Source organism: Chiloscyllium punctatum, chromosome 6, assembly GCF_047496795.1.
Source record: "Chiloscyllium punctatum isolate Juve2018m chromosome 6, sChiPun1.3, whole genome shotgun sequence".
Taxonomy (NCBI): domain Eukaryota; kingdom Metazoa; phylum Chordata; class Chondrichthyes; order Orectolobiformes; family Hemiscylliidae; genus Chiloscyllium; species Chiloscyllium punctatum.
In genome coordinates this window covers 78,478,116-78,498,786 of record NC_092744.1, presented here as the reverse complement: position 1 = coordinate 78,498,786, position 20,671 = coordinate 78,478,116, and the positions used below count along the sequence as shown (strand labels likewise).

At 43.0% G+C, this 20,671-nt stretch overlaps 1 protein-coding gene across 1 annotated transcript in view; it reads right to left on the bottom strand.

Moving 5' to 3' along the window:
• The window catches only part of LOC140478441 (glypican-5-like), a 446,519-nt gene that overhangs the window by 236,051 nt on the left and 189,797 nt on the right, over positions 1-20,671 (bottom strand). The window contains exon 3 of the mRNA XM_072571705.1: positions 326-1,020. Coding sequence (XP_072427806.1) covers positions 326-1,020 — 695 coding nt within the window. The remainder of the gene's footprint in view (positions 1-325; positions 1,021-20,671) is intronic.

The following is a 20,671-nucleotide window of genomic DNA, read 5'->3' as shown; positions in this document are numbered from 1 at the left end:
AGTTAAAGAGGAAGAAATGAGCAGAAAAAGCATTAGACAGAGGTGCACAAAAGAGCAAGAAAAAGATGATTACTCAGGTTGAGAGAAAGATAATGTACTTTTGCAACCACATACATATTGGGAAAAGCATAGCAAGACTGAGAGCCAGGCAGTAGCAACAATAAGAAAGAGACTCAAATAGTGTACACATTTTGCAAGGGAAAGATACACTCAGAAAAAAGAGGTCAATTAATAATATTACATTTGCCTGGAACTTAGACCCTCAACAAACCCCTAGAAGCGTCCAAGCATTGCTATTAACACACAGTTACAAATCTTTACTTACTGTAGTAGAGATTTCGGGTCCATTCAGCTGGGCGTGCAAAATAGCTTCATTAACCAGTGGTGCCACTCTCAGTAAAGCCAGCTCCACACCTTGAGGTCCTGTAATGATACTGGTGAGCTCGTTTAGGTTTGAAATGTAGGCCTGCCAGTGAGGGTCAACATCGGCAACATTGGCCAGGCATCCCCGCATCACATTCAGACAATAGGCTACACAGGGTTTGATCAGAGTAAGGCCATGGCAGTGAGAGCAATATTGCATCTTCACCAGGGCTCTGGTACACTCCCGGGTAAAAACAATGTTCTTAGTCATATTTATCACCTCGCTGCCTATGTTCAGGACCTGCAGGAGAGTTTTCATTGCTTGCAGTGGCTCGGCTATCTCAGCTACCATCTTCATAGGGTAGCTTCCAAAGGGGTTGATATTCTGCCTGGCCGACCGTAGGCACTCTAAGTAATCCAGAGAGACCTCATTTAGTCCAGGGTGTATCAGCCGATTATAAACCAATGGGAAAAGGTTGTCAAAGAAACCCAGGACCATGTCCTCAATGCTCCAGCTCGTATCCAGGACATAGAGTGATAGGTCAGTAAACAGCCCCTTCACCACCTCTGTAGCCTCCTTTGCCATTGTCCTGTACCCTGTCTTGAACATGGAGTTGGTATGATTGCGGGCACTGTGAATCAAGGATATAAAAGCCTCTGCCAAAGGAAAAAAAGGAACTTCAGTAACAATAGATTCAACATATTCAGGAATCCATCAGAAATGTTTTGCACATTCCAACCACTTCTACTAAAGGTCCCCTTACTCCCCTCTCATTCTAAGTCCCATTCATCACCAATTTAACATTGACAGTGAAATTCTTTCAATAAACCTCTCCACCACTAAACCACCCACCCACACCCTGTCGAAACACTCCAACCTCATGCAAACTCAGTCAAGGTTGAGAAATCCATGCAAAATGGAGGATCTAGTAGACCCATTTTACACCAAGGGCAATGGGATGGAATTTTGGAGAGTTTCATTAAACTACAGAACAACTGTTGGTGCAGGACGAAAAGAATAGAAAATGGGTTTGAAGTGATGTCTACGGGAGAATGGAATTGAGGAAGGCAAGTTACATCTGTTTCGTGCTAAAATGTTTATTTTCCAAATCACTCAGATCCAACCCCTCTTCAGGAATGTATTAACGGTCGACAAAATAAGGAGTTGAAGTGCAAAATAAAAGTGGAAACAGGGCAGCAAGCTAAAAAGATCTTCACTGAACCTACATGTGTCAATTTTTCATGGTCAGTGATGGGTATTAACCATATCTCCCTGAACAGTGGCTTATGAGAGGCACATATAATATTGACTTCAGCACTGTATATTTGCAAATATTGTAAAGTTCAGTATTCGTAACAAGAATTATATTTTAAAATGTCTCCTTTCATTAAAAGATGGAACATAATGTCTGGGCAGTGAGATTATGAGGACATACCAGACAGCTATGTTCAGAGACAGGTTTACATGATTTGGTTGCCACAGAGGAAGAAAGTCAAGCAGAAAGCTCTTGAAACATCAAGTGAGAACTATCACACACAAGACATCTGCTTTTTGAAAGAGTTTTAACATAGTTTTAACTTAGCCTGAAGAGCTGGGTTTTATTCTTGGACTAGATTCATGTAATGCTACGACTCTGTCAGAAGAACATTGCACAGAAAAAAAAGAGCTGAAATAAAAACAGGAAGTGCTGAGCAAACTCAGCAAGTCTGGCAGCATCTGTCGAGACAGAAACAGAGTTAACCTTTTCAGGCTGATATGACTCTGCTATTGAAACCAGTAAGGTGGATTTTGATTGCATTAGGTAGTTAATGCAGGAGGACCACTGCTTTAGATTGAAGTGTTGGTTGCCTGTTAAACAATATTTGATGCAAGTTGATGTTAGTTTGCTTGTTACATACAAGTCTTAAATAACATAAGAAGTAGGAGCAGGAGTAAACTATTCAGCCCTTAAACCTGAAACGATCATGGTTGATCTCATCTCAGCCTCAAATCCACTTTCCTTCCCCTCCACAGCCATTTAATCTATTCATAATTAAAAACCTGTCTATCTCCTCCTTATTCAAAGTTCTGGCATCCACTGCACTCTGGGGTAGCGAATTCCACAGATTCACACTACTACCCCTTATCCTAAAACCACGGCCTCTCATTCGGGATTGTCCGTCAAGTGGAAACATCTTTTCTACGTCGTCTTTGTTTATTCCCAAAGGGCCTGTTTCTATGCTGCATGACGCCATGATCTGTGCAAAATTGAATAAGTTGGATTTAGAAGAATGATAGGCGACCTCATTGCAACATACAGTATTGTTAGAGGTGGGGGGGGGCTTGACAGGGTAGATATAGTGAGGTAGTTCCCTGGTGGGACAGTATTGGACCAGAGGACATCAGCACAGAATAAGGGGGTTGCCCATTTCAGGTTGAGGAGATTTCTTTTCTTTCCCTCACAGAGGGTAATAACTCTGAAAGTCTTTACCACAGATACTGCGTTGTTAAGAATATTCAAGGCCGAGATTTTTAATCAGTATGGTATTTCGAAGGTTAAGGGGAAAAAGACAGGAAAGTGGATTTGAGGATTACCAGATCAGCCTTGACCTTGTTGAGGGAGATGGGCCGAATGCCCTATCTTTGTCCTATGCCTTATGGAGTAACGTTACAATATAATAAACGCTGTGTGCTCAGCCTTATTTTGTTTCAGTCCAGACTGACCATTCCTTTACATCCCAAGCATCTCATAGATTCACTGTGTCTTTTGGTTGCTGCTGGCCTTACCCTAAAGACGAGAGCTTCGACACCAGTCCGAGCTACGTTTTATTCTGCCCAAGCTACTCCATATCAGTTGGAGAAAGGATTTGCACTTTAATTACCTTGTTTTTATGTACCATGACCGCTGCCACCAAACAAGCTTACAAATCGATTATTCAAAATGTCCTGCTGCCAACAGAATGAGAGACAGCATGTAATTGAGTAATTAGAAAGGCTTTGGCAGTGTGCAGGACAACTATGTGATTGCATTATACCTCATTAAGCTGCCAGAAAGGTGTCAGACTGCCTATTTGAATTACCTGCAGCACCGGACAGACAGTTTGTGACAGACTGAAACACAATCGGCGCTGACAAAGCTCACAACGAGGTGAAACAATTTGGCACTGGGGAAAACTAAAATAACTCGCCACTGCTCCATTAATTTAAAGCATAAGCTCAGCTTCCTGAGGATCCCAGAAATAAGCCTGTTTAAAAATATCGTCAATACTGTGACAGGGAACTGGAGGAGACCCCGATTGAGGAATAAAGCAGACGGTAAATGAATTCTGGGAGAAAGTGAAGACTGCAGATGCTGGAGATCAGAGTCGAGAGAGTGTGGTGCTGGGAAAGCACAGCAGGTCAGGAAGCATCTGAGGAGCAGGAGAATCGACGTTTTGGGCCAGAGCCCTTCATCAGGAACTCAATCAGCCTTATTCCTGATGAAGGGCTCTGGCCCGAAACGTCGATTCTCCTGCTCCTCAGATGCTGCCTGACCTACTATGCTTTTCCAGCAACATACCCTCGGCTGTAAATGAATTCTGAATGGGCAAAAGTTTTTTCTTGTTCAAATTCATTCACGGGATGAGGGTGTCACTAGTTAAACCAGCATTTATTGTCCATCCCCAATTGAGGTGGAGAGTCAACCACATTGCTGTGGATCTGAAGTCACATGTATGCCAGACCAGGTAAAGATGGCAGCTTCCTTCCCTAAAGGGCACCAGATGGGTTTTTCCTGACAATTGGTAATGGATTTATGGTCATCACTAAACTCTTAATTTCAGAAATTATTGATTTAAAATTCCACTATTTGCCATGGCAGGATTTGAACCCAGGTCTCCAGAATGTGACCTGTATCTCAGTTTAGCGCTAATACCACCAGGCCATCACATCATTGGCAGCTCACTGCAATTTCTCCAGAGAAATTAGGAATGAGCAATAATTGTTGGCTGAGCCCGTGTCGCCCACGTCGCATGAAGAGAGACAAAAAAAAACTGAAGAAAGTCAAGATTTAGTATCGGAAATTGTTTCAGATATGAAGCCCAGGTAAAGTTGCAAAAGTAGGAAATTCAAGAAGAAAGTGCTGCTCTGCTTGTGGTATGTCAGATCATACTTGCAGCCAAATGCCCAAATCCCACAAATGAATGGAAAAGAAAGCCAGGTCAATTTCCACTTGGCTATCTGCTCCAGGTCAATGTTAAACCTGTGAATGAAAATTTGAAACCACTGAACAGTCCATTGAGCAGAGCTTCAGACATACCAGAAATGAAGTAATTGAGCAAAAGGGTAGAAATCCCAAGAACAGCATCTAGTATTGCAACAAATTTAAGTTTCATGTGTGGATACTTTAGCTACTGAAGCTTTTACAATACATCACAGGAATGTTCATCAAAACTCATGCAAAATGAGATACTGTGCATGACGGCCATCACATCTTCACAGACAAATAATTAAAAGATATATTTCTGTTGGGATTGTAATGACTCAGCCAGATGGACCTCATAGAATATGAGTTCCCTGATTGAATCTGTTAACTTGATCCAATCAGGGAATCCTGGCTGACAGGTGTAAACAGGAGTATCAGATATCCTGTTTACTCTCCATGTGCAAAGAAAGGGTGACTTGGTGTTGGCCCTCTGTGGAATTAGAGCCTAAAATGTGTTGCTGGAAAAGCGCAGCAGGTCAGGCAGCATCCAAGGAGCAGGAGAATCAACGTTTCGGGCATGAGCCCTTCTTCAGGAATGCTCCTGCTCCTTGGATGCTGCCTGACCTGCTGCGCTTTACCAGCAACACATTTTCAGCTCTGATCTCCAGCATCTGCAGTCCTCACTTTCTCCTCTGTGGAATTATTTCAACTTCCATCTTCACAGTTAACTCAACAGCTCCCACCCGCATAGCTGTCAGCCAGGAAACTTCCTTGAACTGTGAACACAGCCTGTCAAAATGCCACTTTGCATCCTACCTGATTGATTGGTCATGAGGGCACATAAGGAAGTGAGCCTGACATCAGTCTTAACAGCTTCAACTGTAATTACATCAGCTCAAAAGTATAAACGGTCTCCTGGAAGAGCAAAAGGACACACAAAGAAGGTTTTCTCACAAGTTTCATGAACCAAGATTTCTGAGCATTTTCATGTTTATATAAATGGTTTGGATGTGAATTTAGGAGATTTGGTCAGTAAGTTTGCAGATGACACCAAAATTGGAGGCGCAGTGGACAGTGAAGAAGGTTACCTCAGAGTACAACAGAATCCTGACCAGATGGGCCAATGGGCTGAGGAGTGGCAGATGGGGTTTAATTTAGAGAAATGTGATTTTAGAAAAGCAAATCAGGGCAGGATTTATACACTTAATGGTAAGGCCCTGGGGAGTGTAGCTGAACAAAGAGACCTTGGATTGCAGGTTCATAATTCCTTGAAAGTGGAATCGCAGGTAAATAGGATAGTGAGGAGGCATTAAGTATGCTTTCCTTTATTGCTCAGAGCACCGAGCAATATATGACCTTATAGAGGGGCATGGATAGGGTAAATAGCGAAGATCTTTTCCCGGGGGTGGGTTGTCCAGAACTAGAGGGTTTAAGGTGAGAGGGGAAAGTTTTACACCGGAGCTAAGGGACAGCTTTTTCATGCAGAGGATGATGCATGTATGGAATGAGTGACCAGAGGAAGCGTTGGAGGCTGGTACAATTACAACATTTAAAAGACATCTGGATGGAAAGGTTTAGAGGCTTATGGACCATGTGCTGGCAACTGGGAATAGATTAGTTTCAGATATCTGGTTGATATAGACGAGATGGACTGAAGAGTCTGTTTCTGTTCTATACATCTAAGACTCTATGACTTGTTGCTTACATATTCCTTTCTGAATCTCCACAACTTGCTAGATATTTCAGAGTTGGCTTTGGAAAACAATTGGAAGACACAATCTGGAGTGCCCTGCTGTCAGGGAGAATGTAATCTCCATTGACTAATCCATTAGTCTTTTTAATGTCTTGCTGCATCTGCATATGACCATTTAGTGACTCATTGACAATGACACTCAAGTGTATTTGCATAACTATCTATACTTTCCATTCTCTCACCATTTAAGAAACACCCAGCACATCTGTTCTTTCTGCCTCACATTTTCCACATTATAATAATACATCTGCCATGTTCTTGCCCAATCACAAAGCCTGTTCAAATCCTCCTTTATGTATTCATCACAATACGAGCCATACCGGACTCAAAACTTGTTTCGCTCTCCACGGGTGCTGCCAGATCTGCTGAGTTTCTCCAACAATCTCTGAGTTTGTTTCAGATGTCCAGCATCTGCAGTATTGTATTTCTGATTAGCTCTGTCTGATCCACAAATTTGGAAATGTTACATTTTACCATCCTTGTGGTACTCTCTAGTCTCAGTCTGTCAATGTGAGAATGACCCATTAATTCCTACTTTCGGTTTCTATGAGTTTGCCAACAATTAATCTATTTCTTTCATGACCCATTGACGGAAAAAGTTGACTTTACATAGAAGGCTCACCAGGGTGGCATGGTGGCTCAGTGGTTAGGACTGCTGCCTCACAGTGCCACACACCCCGGTTCAATTCCAACCTCGGGTGACTGCCTGTGTCTGTGTGGATTTCCTCTGACAGTCCGAAGATGTGCAGCTTAGCTGGACCAGCCATGGGAAATGCAGGATTACTGGAATACAGTTGGGGTGTCAGGTCTGGTTGGGATATGCTTTGGAGGGTTGGTGATGGGCTGAATGGTCTGCTTTCACACTGTAGGGAGTCTATGAGCAATTATCACAACAGCTCAAGAGTATCTTTGAAGTTAAAGCATTGACAATAGTAATGTGGGTTGATGGTGTCACACATTGTAAAGGTGAATGGAAGTATTTGATGCAGGGTAAACTTATGGCCAAGAAACTTGGGTGTTGCTGGCTAGCTATCAATTGTTGTCTGTTCCTAGATCACCAACTAGAATGGGGATAAACAAACATTAGCTTGAATCATTAAACATCTTGATGGTGAATTTTGTTTTAGAAAAACTTGAGTGATACATTGGGAAAGAGCATCACTGGACAAAAGTGAATAGAAACCTCTGGAAGCCATTCAGCAGAAGTCAAATTTTTCCAACTTATTAGCTCTAAAGAATGGCCACCTATTTTCCAAATGTACATTTGTTATTGAACTGTAAACGGCATATATTCAACATAGACATTCGTCATTGTTCGAAACATCAGATGCTACAGGTACACAACTTTCAGTCCGATAAGATTAGAAACCCCACCATGTACGCTGCCCAGTGAATGACATCTTCCAATGACAGTTTCCAATAAGTCTCCCAATTCCCATTCATACCAACGTCAATTAAACACATTCATACTTCGATTCCTATCAATCCAGCAAAGGAGGAATTTGCACTTGGAAAAGAGAAATTTTTGCTTTGGATAAAAAAAATTCCCCTTGGGCTTTCTTGAACCAAGTCACAGAGTCATAGAGATGTACAGCACGGACACAGACCCTTTTGTGCAACTCGTCCATTCCACCAGATATCCGAAATTAATCTAGTCCCATCAGCCAGCATCTGGCCCACATCCCTCTAAACTCTTCCTACCCATCCAGATGCCTTATAAATGTTGTAATTGTATCAGCCTCCACCACTTCCTCTGGCAGCTCATTCCATACACGCACCACCCTCTGCATGAAAACGTTGTCCCTTAGGTCCCTTTTTATATCTTTCCCCTCTCATCCTAAACCTATGCCCTCTAGTTCTGGATTCCCCCGACCCCAAGGAAAATACCTTGTCTATTTACCCTATCCATGCCCCTCATGATTTTATAAACCTCTATAAGGTCACCCCTCAGCCTCTGATTCTCCAGAGAAAACAGCCCCAGCCTATTCAGTCTCTCCCTGTAGCTCAAATCCTCCAGCCCTGGCAACATCCTTATCAATCTTTTCTGAACCCTTTCAAGTTTCACAACATCTTTCCAATAGGAAGGAGACCAGAATTGCACACAATATTCCAAAAGTGGTCCAACCAATGTCTGTATAGCCGCAACATGACCTCCCAACTCTTATCTCAATACTGTGACCAATAAAGGAAAGCATACCAAACACCTTCTTCACTACCCTATCTATCTGTGACTCCACTTTCAAGGAGCTATGAACCTGAAATCCAAGGTCTCTTTGTTCAGCAACACTCCCTAGGACCTTACCATGAGGTGTACAAGTCCTGTTCTGATTTATCTTTCCAAAATGCAGCACCTCACATTTATCTAAATTAATCTCTATCTGTCACACTAAATTAATCTGCCCATTGGCCTAGCTGATCAAGAGCCTGTTGTAATCTGAGGTAAGATTCTTCACTGTCCATTACACCTCCAATCTTGGTGTCATCTGAAAACTTACAACTATGCTTCCTATGTTCACATCCAAATCATTTATATAAATGACGAAAAGCAGTGGTCCCAGCACCGATTTTTGTGGCACTCCACTAGTCACAGGCCTCCAGTCTGAAAAGCAACTTTCCACCGCTACCCTTTGTCTGCTCCCTTCAAGCCAGTTCTGCATCCAAATGGCGAGTTCTCCCTGTATTCCATGTGATTTAACCTTTCTAACCAGTATCCCATGGGGAACCTTGCTGAATGCCTTACTGAAGTCCATATTGATCCACTGCTCTGCCCTCATTAATCCTCTTTGTTACTTCTTCAAAAAACTCAACCAAGTTTGTGAGACATGATTTCCCAGAAAGCCATGTTGACTATCCCTAATCAGTCCTTGCCTTTGCAAATACATGTAGATCCTGTCCCTCAGGATTCCCTTCAACAACCTGCCCACCACTGATATCAGGCTCACAGGTCTATTGTTCCCTGGCTTGTCCTTACCACCCTTCTTAAACAGTGGCACCATGTTTGCCAACCTCCAGTCTTCCAGCATCTCACCTGTGACTATTAATGATACAAATATCTCAGCAAGGGGCCGGCAATCACTTCCCTAGCTCCCCACAGAGTTCTAGGGTACACCAGAACAGGTCCTAAGGATTTATCCACTTTTATGCATTTTATGACATCCAGCACCTCCTCCTCTGTAATATGGACATTTTTCAAGATGTCACCATTTCCCCACATTCTATGTCTTCCATGTCCTTCCCCTCAGTGAACACCGATGCAAAATACACATTTAGTATCTCCCCCATTTCCTGTGGTTCCATGCATAGGTTGCCTTGCTGATCTTTGAGGGGCCCTATTCTCTTCCTAGCTACCGTTTTGTCCTTAAAGTATTTGTAAAAACCCTTTGTATCCCATTTGCCAAAGCTATCTCATGTCCCCTTTTTGCCTTCCTGATTTCCCTCTTAAGTATACTCCTACTGCCTTTATACTCTAAGGATTCACTCGATCTCTGCTCTCTATACCTGACGCATGCTTCCTTCTTTTTCTTCGCCAAAACCTCAATTTCTCTCGTCATCCAGCATTCCACTTTGCCTTTCACCTTAACAGGAATATACTGTCTCTGGACTCTGGTTATTTCAGTTTTGAAGGCTTCCCATTTTCCAGCCGTCCCTTTACCTGCGAACATCTGCCCCCAATCAACTTTTGAAAGTTCTCCCTTCATTACATCTAGATTTCAACATACATCCTCCTCTAAAGCACACCAACTTGTCATAAATAGCGACAGGTGTCAAACCCAATTCACACACCCCCTCCCCTGTTTCACTTATACGTCATGCGCGCAAAGACATTTCCTGATCCGACAAAACCAACCCAGGATAGACCACCTCAAGAGGCTGGATCTCAGTTCTGAGATGTTGGAAGTCTTGAAAGGTGGAATGAGGAACCCTGGAAGGACAGCAGAGATTACTGTCTCCAATGCAAGCTGGCTGTAGGACCTGCCTCCTTACTTTCTCTCTACTGCAGCTTACTCTGATGATGATGCTCCTTTAACAAGGTTATGTTGCCCTTGTCTTTTTTCAGGAGGTTGTAAAGACCTGTCTGGGGTGATTTATTTGAGGAAGCATTTTGGTTTAAAAAAAAACACTTGTACAATTAATGGTAACATCCTGAAACATTTCCATATTACAGAGGAGGAGGTACTGGATGTCATAGAATACATAAAAGTGGATAAATCCTCAGGACCTGATCCAGTGTACCCTAGAACTCTGTGGGGAGCTAGGGAAGTGATTGCTGGGCCCCTTGCTGAGATATTTATCAGTTCTCCCAGCTCAGCTTTCCTTTGGTTTGGTTTGGTTTGGGTTTTAGCAGTCTGGCTATTAGCTGAATGCAGGCAGTCAGTTTTGAGGCTGCTGGTCCAAGAAACAGCTACATGGAAGAAGGTGTTCCACGCTGAGTCCCTCTGCCATCTCTCTCTCTCTCTCTCTCCTGTAAGATCCCCATGTTTGATTTTACCTTTTGTGCCAAGGGGTGTTTGTGGGATTGTTACAGGAATTTGGAATAGCATCATTAAGTTGGGATAGTCTGTTCGGTTTTCGGACAGGTTGTTATTCTATATTTGTTTCTTTTTTGTTTGAGTTTCATTTAGTAATCTTGTAAATAAATTCTGTTTTGTTTGAAACTAAGTGGTTGGGCCAGCTGCATCACTTCTTGAATATCCACTTACACCTGCTTCAAACAAGTTAGGGTCTGGGCTACTTTCGTGAAATGTTTTGAGGGGATCTGGCCTGGTCCATGACATTACTAAAAAGAAAATAATGTAACCAACATTATGCCTCCACCCCCTCACCATTCATTACCCCTCACACAGCCACGTCAACCCATGCCATCTCATATCCTCTGTTTCTCTATTCACCCATCACCCAATATGGTACCATATTCCTTGTACCAACTAACCTGATCCTGTATTTGCAGAGTAAATCAATTTTTACCTTTACTCTATGAACTGCTACTGATCCCCACCCACATTATTTAGTTTAAAGCCCTATCTACAGCCTTAGTTATACAATTCACCAGGAATCTGGTCCCAGCGTGATTCAGGTAGACCTGTCCCAGGGTAACACCTCTTTCTTCCCCAGTACTGCTGCCAATATCTCATGAACTCAAACCCATTTCTTCCACATCAATCTTTGAGCCACCCATTTACCTCTTTAATCTTGTTGACCTGTTGCCAATTTGTTCAATTAGTAATCCAGAGATTATTACATTTTTTGTTTCTAATTTAGCCCCTAGTGCTTATATTCCCTGAGCAGAACCTGTTTCCCATTTTTGCTTATATCGTTGGTACATACATGGACCACAACAACTCGATCTTTCCCCTCCCACTCCAAGTTCCTTTGCAGCTCAGATGAGATATCCCAAACCCAGGCACCAGGTGGGCAACAGAGCCTTCGGGACACTTGCTCCTGGCCACAGAAATCAGTTTCTATACGAATTCTGATTGCAACAACATCTCTCTTTTCTCGCCCCTCTTGCCATCTCTCTGCACCACAAAGCTATGGACAGTTTGCGCAGCCTCCCAATAGCACCCACTCTTAGTCTATACAGGAAGCAAGAATCTCCAACCTATTAGCCAAGCTTGAGGTTCCTTCAGCTCTACCTCCTGCATCCCTCTACCTGCCTCGTCTGTAGTCCTGTCCCTGAACACTGACCGAATTCAACGTAGTTAATCTAAGAGCTGGGGCAGTCTCCTGAAACATAGCCTATGGGTAACTATTTCCCCTGCCTGATATATTGCAGCCTTCAAAGCTCAGGATCCAACTCATCTGCGCCACAGTTCGACAAAGAACACTTGCTGCAGATGTGGTCACTATGAACCACAGTGGGGTCCACCAGCTCCCACACCATGTAGTTAAAACATGTCACCGGACCCGGCTGCTCTATTTTAGTTCTTAATTTTAATTCTGAAATATTTCATTCTGGTCTTTTAGTTTGTAGCCTGTAAATATTTCCCCAATTGACCTTCAGTCTGAAAATAACCTTCACAAGGTAGTCAAATTAGCAGCTGTCATCAACGAATGAATTTATGGTTTTCTTGTGATGTCACTCTTTTGAGCTGAACCCCTAATTCTGGCCTTCAATTTATCCCATTAAAATATTCCTTACAAACTATGAACCAAAAAAAAACCAAAAAGCACCTTGTCCACTCTGCACCAAATTCCCATGCTGCTCCAAATTCCCCAAACTATATACTCACTCCTGACCGTGTGAAGTTTACTGATCACCATATTTGAAATTTACTGTGCCACATGAAACATTATTCAACTGTGTTCATAACTAAAAGACTTATCAGGTTATTATGAGTTCAATGCTTTCAGAAACAAGATTGTGTTCTTCGAAAAAAAATGAGAGGAACAAGGTGAAAATGGTCATCCTGGCATCATGAGTAGCCACCCATTATCATTGGCCGAGAGGACTTAAGACACATGTTTGGCACAGCACAGAAAACCATCCCCCAAAGTAATCAACAGGGATAAGTGAGGAGAGACAGGCACAAGCAAAAGCAGGCAGTGAGCAGAAATGGAAAACAGAAAAGAGATTTCAGATGTCATGTATGTGATTTGTAACCATTATGATTCTTTAATAAGTAGAGCTGCTATTTTAACATCATGCATTCTTCAGTTAGCTAACACTGATGCTATTTAGGTCATAGCATCACAAGAGGGTGGGGAAGGCCCTCAACTTCTCTCTTAAGCATGGCTTCAAGAGGACCTTCAGGACTCTTCCAGAATATGGATACAGAGAAAGAAACAAGTACAAGGTTACTAAATTTACTCAAATCTAAAACTTTAGACTTTCCTGTATTTGGTATTAAGGACATTGTTCCTCAAAATCAATTGACTCTTTTCAGAAGAATCCATCCTCTCTTGAAGAAAATTAATAAGAAGTCAAATTATTTACTTATGACTCAGAACCTGGCCAGGAGCTGTAGCTACAGCAACAGCAATGAAAAAGGTTCCTCTGAGAGATGAGAGCCTGATCATTGCTGGAAAGTAAGAACATCACCTTGTATTAGTTCAATCATCAGTGAACACAAATGAAGCTTCAAACGTTTTATTTACAGCTAGTAAATGATCACGGAATCTAAGAAGTCCAGAATTATGCAGTTAGGTAAGAGATCTTCAATCCTGCAAGAAAGATATCTCAGAACCTCAACATAAACTTACAATGAGAACATAAACTTACATAAACTTACAACAGCCTATAATTAGACTTCATAAATCATTTGATAAGCTGAATCATGAAAGATTATTGCAGGATGTAAAATGCCACAGTGTAGTTTGTAACATATTAGCGTGGATAGAAGGTTAGCGAGGTAGCAGATAGCAAAAGGTGTGTCACTTTCTGATTGACAAGATGTAGCAAGTGACATGCCACAGGAATCAGGACTGGAGCCTCAGCTTTCCACAATTTACACAAATTACTTGGATTAAAAAGCTACGGTTACTAAATTTGCCAATGAAACACAGATAGGTAGGAATGGGAGTTGTAAGGAGATTACAAAGGAATATGGATAGCCTAAGTGAGTGGGCAAAGATGTGGCGAATGGAGTGTAATGTGGGAAAATGTGAAATTGTCCACTTTGGTGGAAAAGGTTGAACCAGCTGAGTTTGCATCTGCAGACGTTTCGAAGGATAAGAAACACACATGACCCTGAGAGATCGCAACAGGCTGCATGTGCAAAAGATGCTTCTGCTTCTGAGAGAAAAATGTATCATCCGTTTAAGACTGAGATAAGGATTTTTTTTTTCTCTCTCGCGGGTGGTTGAGTCTTCAGAAAGACCCTCCTCAAAAGTCAGTGGAAGCAAGGTGAACATTTCTAAGGCAGAAGGATGTGAAAGTTTATCCAAGGTAGGTGGAAAATGGAGTGAGAGTGGGGTGCTGGAAAAGCACAGCAGGTCAGGCAGCATCCGAGGAGCAGGAGAATCGACACAGTCCTGATGAGCCGTACACTGCTTCCACGCTGTCCCCAGGCTATGCCTCGGTCACGAGGACTTGGGCAACTTGGCATCGTCGAAGAAAGAACTTCGAAAACGGAGTGATCGGATCAGTGGCAGAGTTACTCAATGGTGGAGCAGGCTTGGAGGACAAGTGGCCTACTGCTCTCGATTTGTATGTTTGCACAGACTTGATAATGGTCTGAGAAAAAAACTCCCAATCTCAGAAACAGCCCACCCATTCAACAATACAAGCAGATGGTGTAAAGCTATCCAGGGAAGAGGAGACACTTCACTGGAGGCTCACTGATGATGTTACCTAATATGGTGATGAAACGTCTGAAAACGAACCTTCCAGCTCAGCCAGCAAATTTACATCCGAGGAGACTCTTAAGTCCAAATTTGTATAAAGCCAATGTTGGATGTTCAGAGATTGGTAATATGTATAAAAGTACAAAAGAATCTCATCAGTAAGCCCTGAGGCACTCAAGGGAGCCATCAGTAAAGAAACAGAGCCCAAATTACAGAGCTCCTACAACAGAGAAGTACCTTAGTCAAGCTTAAAGTAAAATAGAACTTGGATGTGTTAAATGGAAGCAAGAGTTAAAGAAGTTAAAACAGATTGAACAGCAAGCTCACCCATTGTTCATCGCATGGCACCATTAAGCCTCAGAGTTTGAAAAAGAAGCTTTGGAGTGAAATCAAACAGTTGCGCCAACTACTGGATAAGGCAACAAAGGAAATCACAGGCCTCCAAGTCTCGCACTCCAACATCAGCCAGCAGCCGGAAGAACTTCAAAGGAATAATATAGAGATAGGCATTACAGCTTCACAGAGTTGCCAGCAGTCCTCAGAGAAAAACAAGAACTCAGAACTGTAAAAGGGAATCTTGAGAAGAATTCCCCAAATCCTGTGCAGGGATGTGTGTGAGATTTTCACTTCTGAAGCATCAAAGAGATACCTATGTGCAAGGAAAGGTCCCTCTTTTGCTGAAATAGATCACTGTGAATTATTAGCTGAGGAAAACACTCTTTTCCAATCCACGAGTGATGATCTTAACTCTAAAAGAGAAGCTTTCGAGTGAGTAGACAGAGATCCTTACTTACATCTGTAGAAGGTGTAGAAGGCTTTTCTAAAAAAGCACAATCTAATTTCTGGAAGCAATCAAATGCAGAATAAAAAAGGTATCCAAAAAAAGATGTGCAAGGAGATGCAGAAATTAAAACCTCAAGGTTTAGCCAGTCCAAATTCTTAGTTGAGATCAAAACTAACAGGGTGGTGACAGACTCTATGTCCTACTTTGTCCAATGTTCTGTTAAGTCTCCTGAACATGGCATTGCACAGCAGAGATCCATTTAGAGTTCTACCTAGAGATTCTAGATAACCCACTCCCATTGAAGGAATCCCAGAAAGCCCACCTATGAAGTCTTCGCTTGTTCAAGAAGCCTCCTTCTGTCTGTCAATTAGCTACTATGGACGAAATGATAACAAGTAACTGTGTCCCACATAGCGTCTGCTTTTGGTCCCCATTTATGTTTGAAGACAAGGAAAATCTTGTCCAGTATGTCCATTAGGTTTCTAATTATAAAACACTCCCTGCGCTGAGAAAGTATTCCAAGGACTCTGAGCACTTTAAGACATAAGAAGGAAATGCTAAGGTATTGCATAACGACAAATATTTCCTACTGCCTTTGCTGTTTTTTACGAAACCTCTATTTCAATGACCAAGTGAAAGAAATTAAGAGAAAAGGCATATTTCAGGAAGGTTAACATAATTTGCATTTTTGGTGTTCACTCCTGCCTTTAATAGCTTCCAAAGTCAAGAACCTAAAGGTATCCCCATGTATGGCTGGTGGGAACTAGAATGGATAGGATAAATAGACAAAGTCTTTTCCCTGGGGTGGGGGAGTCCAGAGCGAGAGGACATAGGTTTAGGGTGAGAGGGGCAAGATATAAAAGAGACCTAAGGGGCAACTTTTTCACACAGGGGGTGGTGTGTGTATGGAATGAACTGCCAGAGGAAGTGGTGGAGGTTGGCACAATTGCAACATTCAAAATGGGTATATGAATACGAAAGGTTTGGAGAGATATGGCCAAGTGCTGGTAAACAGCTCTGGATTAGGTTAGGATATATGGTCGGCATGGTCAAGTTGGACCGAAGGGTCTGTATCCGTGATGTACACCTCGATGACTCTATACTATTGAGAAATACAAAATGAGGTTCTAAAATTGAGAGTCTGTTTCAGAGGGGAAAGTCAGTTTTGTGGCTGTGGCAAGCTCACAGGGTAACTTGGCATGGTTTTCATACAATTTGCTGCAAGCTGTGGGTTATCACTGGCTGTGGGGTTACTGCAATATCACTATATCACCTCCTGACTCTTACTTTCAAATCAGATTCTGATTCCAAAATGGACTGGTAACGGTGTGCTGTGATAACTGCTTGTGTTCAGGATACTGTTTGGCAAATAACTTGACAGACAGCACAGCTGATCCAACAATACGCTGGCCTATCCTAATATCACCTTAGTGCGATTGGCTAAATGCCATAGAATGGCAGGAGCTGAGCATAAAATGCAGCTGTAAGTTCAGTCTCCAGAGGGGTAACTGACACGAGCATGATATGGGAAGTAGCAGCTCTCTATTTTAAGAAGATATGAACAAGCATTTAAACAGCATTGTAAATATACTTTAATAACAGAAAACAGCAGGCACCAGACAAGCCATTCATTACACAGAAAGCAGCTCTGATATCCAGTTGCTGACATTGGTTCATTTTTATCATTCCATATGTACAGTGGAGCTAGATACAGGCTAACAAAGGAAGAGAAACATACAAAGGGAGAGAGAATGAAGCAGAGACCAACACAGAAAAGCACTGTAAAAGACAGACCAACACCATGACACACAGAGACAGATTATGAAACACCCAGAGCAAAAATGTAAGAGACACAACGTGACACAGAGAAACAAAGACATAGACCAGCATAATAACGGGTATGTAGACAAACAATATGGGAGACGTGGATAAAGCCCAACACTGTGGGGGAGACAGACACAATGCAACACCACGGGGGAGACACACAGAGTAATTGTAGGGAAGACACACACACACAGAGACACTGTGGGGGAGACATAGAAACAGCGTAACACCAGGGGGGAGACATAGACATACAGAGCAACTGTAGGGGAGACACATACACAGTGCAACACCGTGAGGGAGACACAGACACTGAGAGGCACTGTGGGGGAGACACAGACATACAGAGCAACTGTAGGGAGGCATAGACACAGAGTTATGCCATGGGGGAGACAAAGACACAGAGAGACACTGTGGGGGAGACACAAACACAGTACAACACTGTGAGGGAGACATAGGCATAGTGAAACACCGTGGGGGAGACACAGAAACAGAGCAACACCGTGGGGGAGACACAGTCATAGTGAAACACCGTGGGGGAGATACAGTCATAGCGCAACACCGTGGGGGAGACACAATCATAGTGCAACACCGTGGGGGAGATACAGTCATAGTGAAACACCGTGGGGGAGACACAGTCATAGTGAAACACCGTGGGGGAGACACAGATACAGAGCAACACAGTGGGGGAGACACAGTCATAGTGCAACACCGTGGGGGAGATACAGTCATAGTGCAACACCGTGGGGGAGACACAGATACAGAGCAACACAGTGGGGGAGACACAGTCATAGTGCAACACCGTGGAGGAGATACAGTCATAGTGCAACACCGTGGGGGAGACACAGATACAGAGCATCACCATGGGGGAGACACAAACACAGTGCAACATCATGAGGGAGAAACAGACATAGTGCAACACTATGAGGGAGTCAGAGACACAGAGTAACACTGTGGGGAGACACACAGTGCAACACCATGAGGAAGACACAGATACAGACCAACACTATGGGGGGAGACAAAGATACAGTGTAACACCGTGGGGGAGACACAGCCACAGAGTAACACATTGGGGGAGACACAGATAGGAACAGAAAGAGGTACAGAACAACATATTAAGGCAGGGGCACAGGTTCATCCTTTTCTGACACAGCCCCTTGGGATTCAGAATGAATTGCTTTGACAGTTGATTTGATGGGTTCCGAGATGGCCAACAAGGTGTGTGTAATCCACAAACTCGACCACACTGCAGGGCCGGAGCTGCATGAAGGGTCTGGTAGTTGGGGGTGTTTGGAGGTTTATGCATTCTCTCTGATGCCTCCTCTTTCACTCTGCATTTTAGAGATGGAGTCTCTCAACATCTCCAAAACCTTCCTGAATCTTGTCCATTGTAGTCAGTCACCAGCCAGGAGCTCCCATAAATCAGCAGGGATGTCTGACCTCTTCAGAGAAGCTTTGTGGGTACTTTCTAAAGAATTTCTGCTAATCTTCTGAGAGAATGTTGGGATCTGAATACAGCAGTTGCTTCAGGAGGCAAACAGGCAACGTGCTTTCACCAGAGAGCTGGTAATTGGCACCTGAATGCTGGGCAAAAAGATTTGGGGTAATACATTACCATTGGACTAGCTTTTATGGCACTGGATACAGAGAATCAGATAATGGCAGCTCTGCTGGTGCCTTGAGGTGCCCACTGTAGATTATCTAAATCGCTAAAGCATATATGAGTGCTGGGATCACTGCTACCCAGGAAACTACAATCACAGTCTTGGATTTGAGATCCTGGTCCTCAAATACTCCTATCCTCCACCAGCCAAAGGCACATTGGAGGTGATGATGAATTTCATCATCAATATCTCCCTTCGTCATGAGATGGAAAATGATCCTTGTTATCCAGGATTGTGCCTTTAACTTTATCAACAGGGGGGAAAGGGGGCAAGGAGGTGTTGTACCATGCTAGATAATTGGAAGACTTGCAATACCCCCTCAACCTTCCCAGTTTTTTGCTGCAAAACCCATGAAATGGTCTCCTATTTCAACCCACATACAAAATGGCTGCACTGACTACCTAAGAAAATGGTGTAGACCAATACAGGGAACACATGTGAATATAACAGATACACACAGGTCAACAGGGTTGGTCAGAGACATACAGACAGGGCAAGAAAAGCAAAGCAGGTGAAATGATAAACACTTAGAGGCTCTTAAACAGAAGAGAAAAGCTTACACATCTCATGCTTTTACAACTACTGGGCATCTCAAAGCACTTCATGGCCAATGCCATACTGTTTGAAATGGAGTTCCTTTAGTAACGTGGGAAATGTAACAGCCAATGTGTTCTCTCTCAGTTCACACAAACAGCAATGCGAAAACAACCAGATTATCTGCTTTTGTGATGTTGGTCAGCACTGCTGCCTCACAGCGCCAGGGACCCTGGTTCGATACCAGCCTCTGTGTGGGGTTTGTCTGTGTGGGGTTTGCACATTCCCTCCATGTCTGCGTGTGTTTCCTCTGGGTGCTCTGGTTTCCTCCCACAATCCAAAGATGTACAGGTCAGGTGGATTGGCCATGCTAAATAATCCATCGTGTCCAGGGATGTGTAGGCTAGGTAGGTTAGCCATGGGAAATACAGGGTTACAGGGATAGGGTAGGAGTGTAGGTCTGGGTGGGATGGTCTTCAGAGGGTCAGTGCAAACTCAATGGGCTGAACGGCCTGCTTACACACTGTAGAGATGCTACAATTTTATGATGAACATTGGCAAGGGCAGTGGGTTCATTACATGCTTTTCAAAATAGTGGCCATGAGTTCTTTTTCATCCACAGCCAAACTGATGGGACCTCAGTTTAAGATGAGGCACACCCAGCAGTACAGCACTCCCTCAGTACTGCACTGTGTTGCCAGCCATGATTATTGCACTGGAGTAGGTACAAAGATGAAGGGCTTTTGCCCAAAACATCGATTTTCCTGCTCCTCGGATGCTGCCTAACCTGCTGTGCTTTTCCAGCACCACTCTAATCATGACAAACATACATGTTAACAATAAGGTACAGGTACATGAAGACAGGCAGGTCTTGATGCAGGAGAAACTCAGACATTTGCTGAACACATGCAAGGAAAGGAACACTCAAAAGCACCTTCTATTGATAAAACATCTCTAAGGTAATGAAACAACCTGAAGTGCTTTACAACCACAATATTAAACAATGTTTGACAGCGAGCCACATGAGGAGACGTTAGGACAGATGTTAGAACCAAAAGCTCAGTTAAAAAAACTGTTTTAATAAGCTTGAAAGTAGTGGGGAAAAGGAGACTTACAAAGATATTTATGACGAGAAATCTATGTTTAAAGTCTCAGCAGCTCCAGGCATGGTGAGCAATGCTGAACTACAGAAAATTGCATATTGCTTGGGCAATAAATATTGGTCTTTCCAGCAATGCCCACAATCCATAAATAAATTAAATTAACCATAAAAGTTAGCGTTTGGCACCACCCTGATGTCGCCACG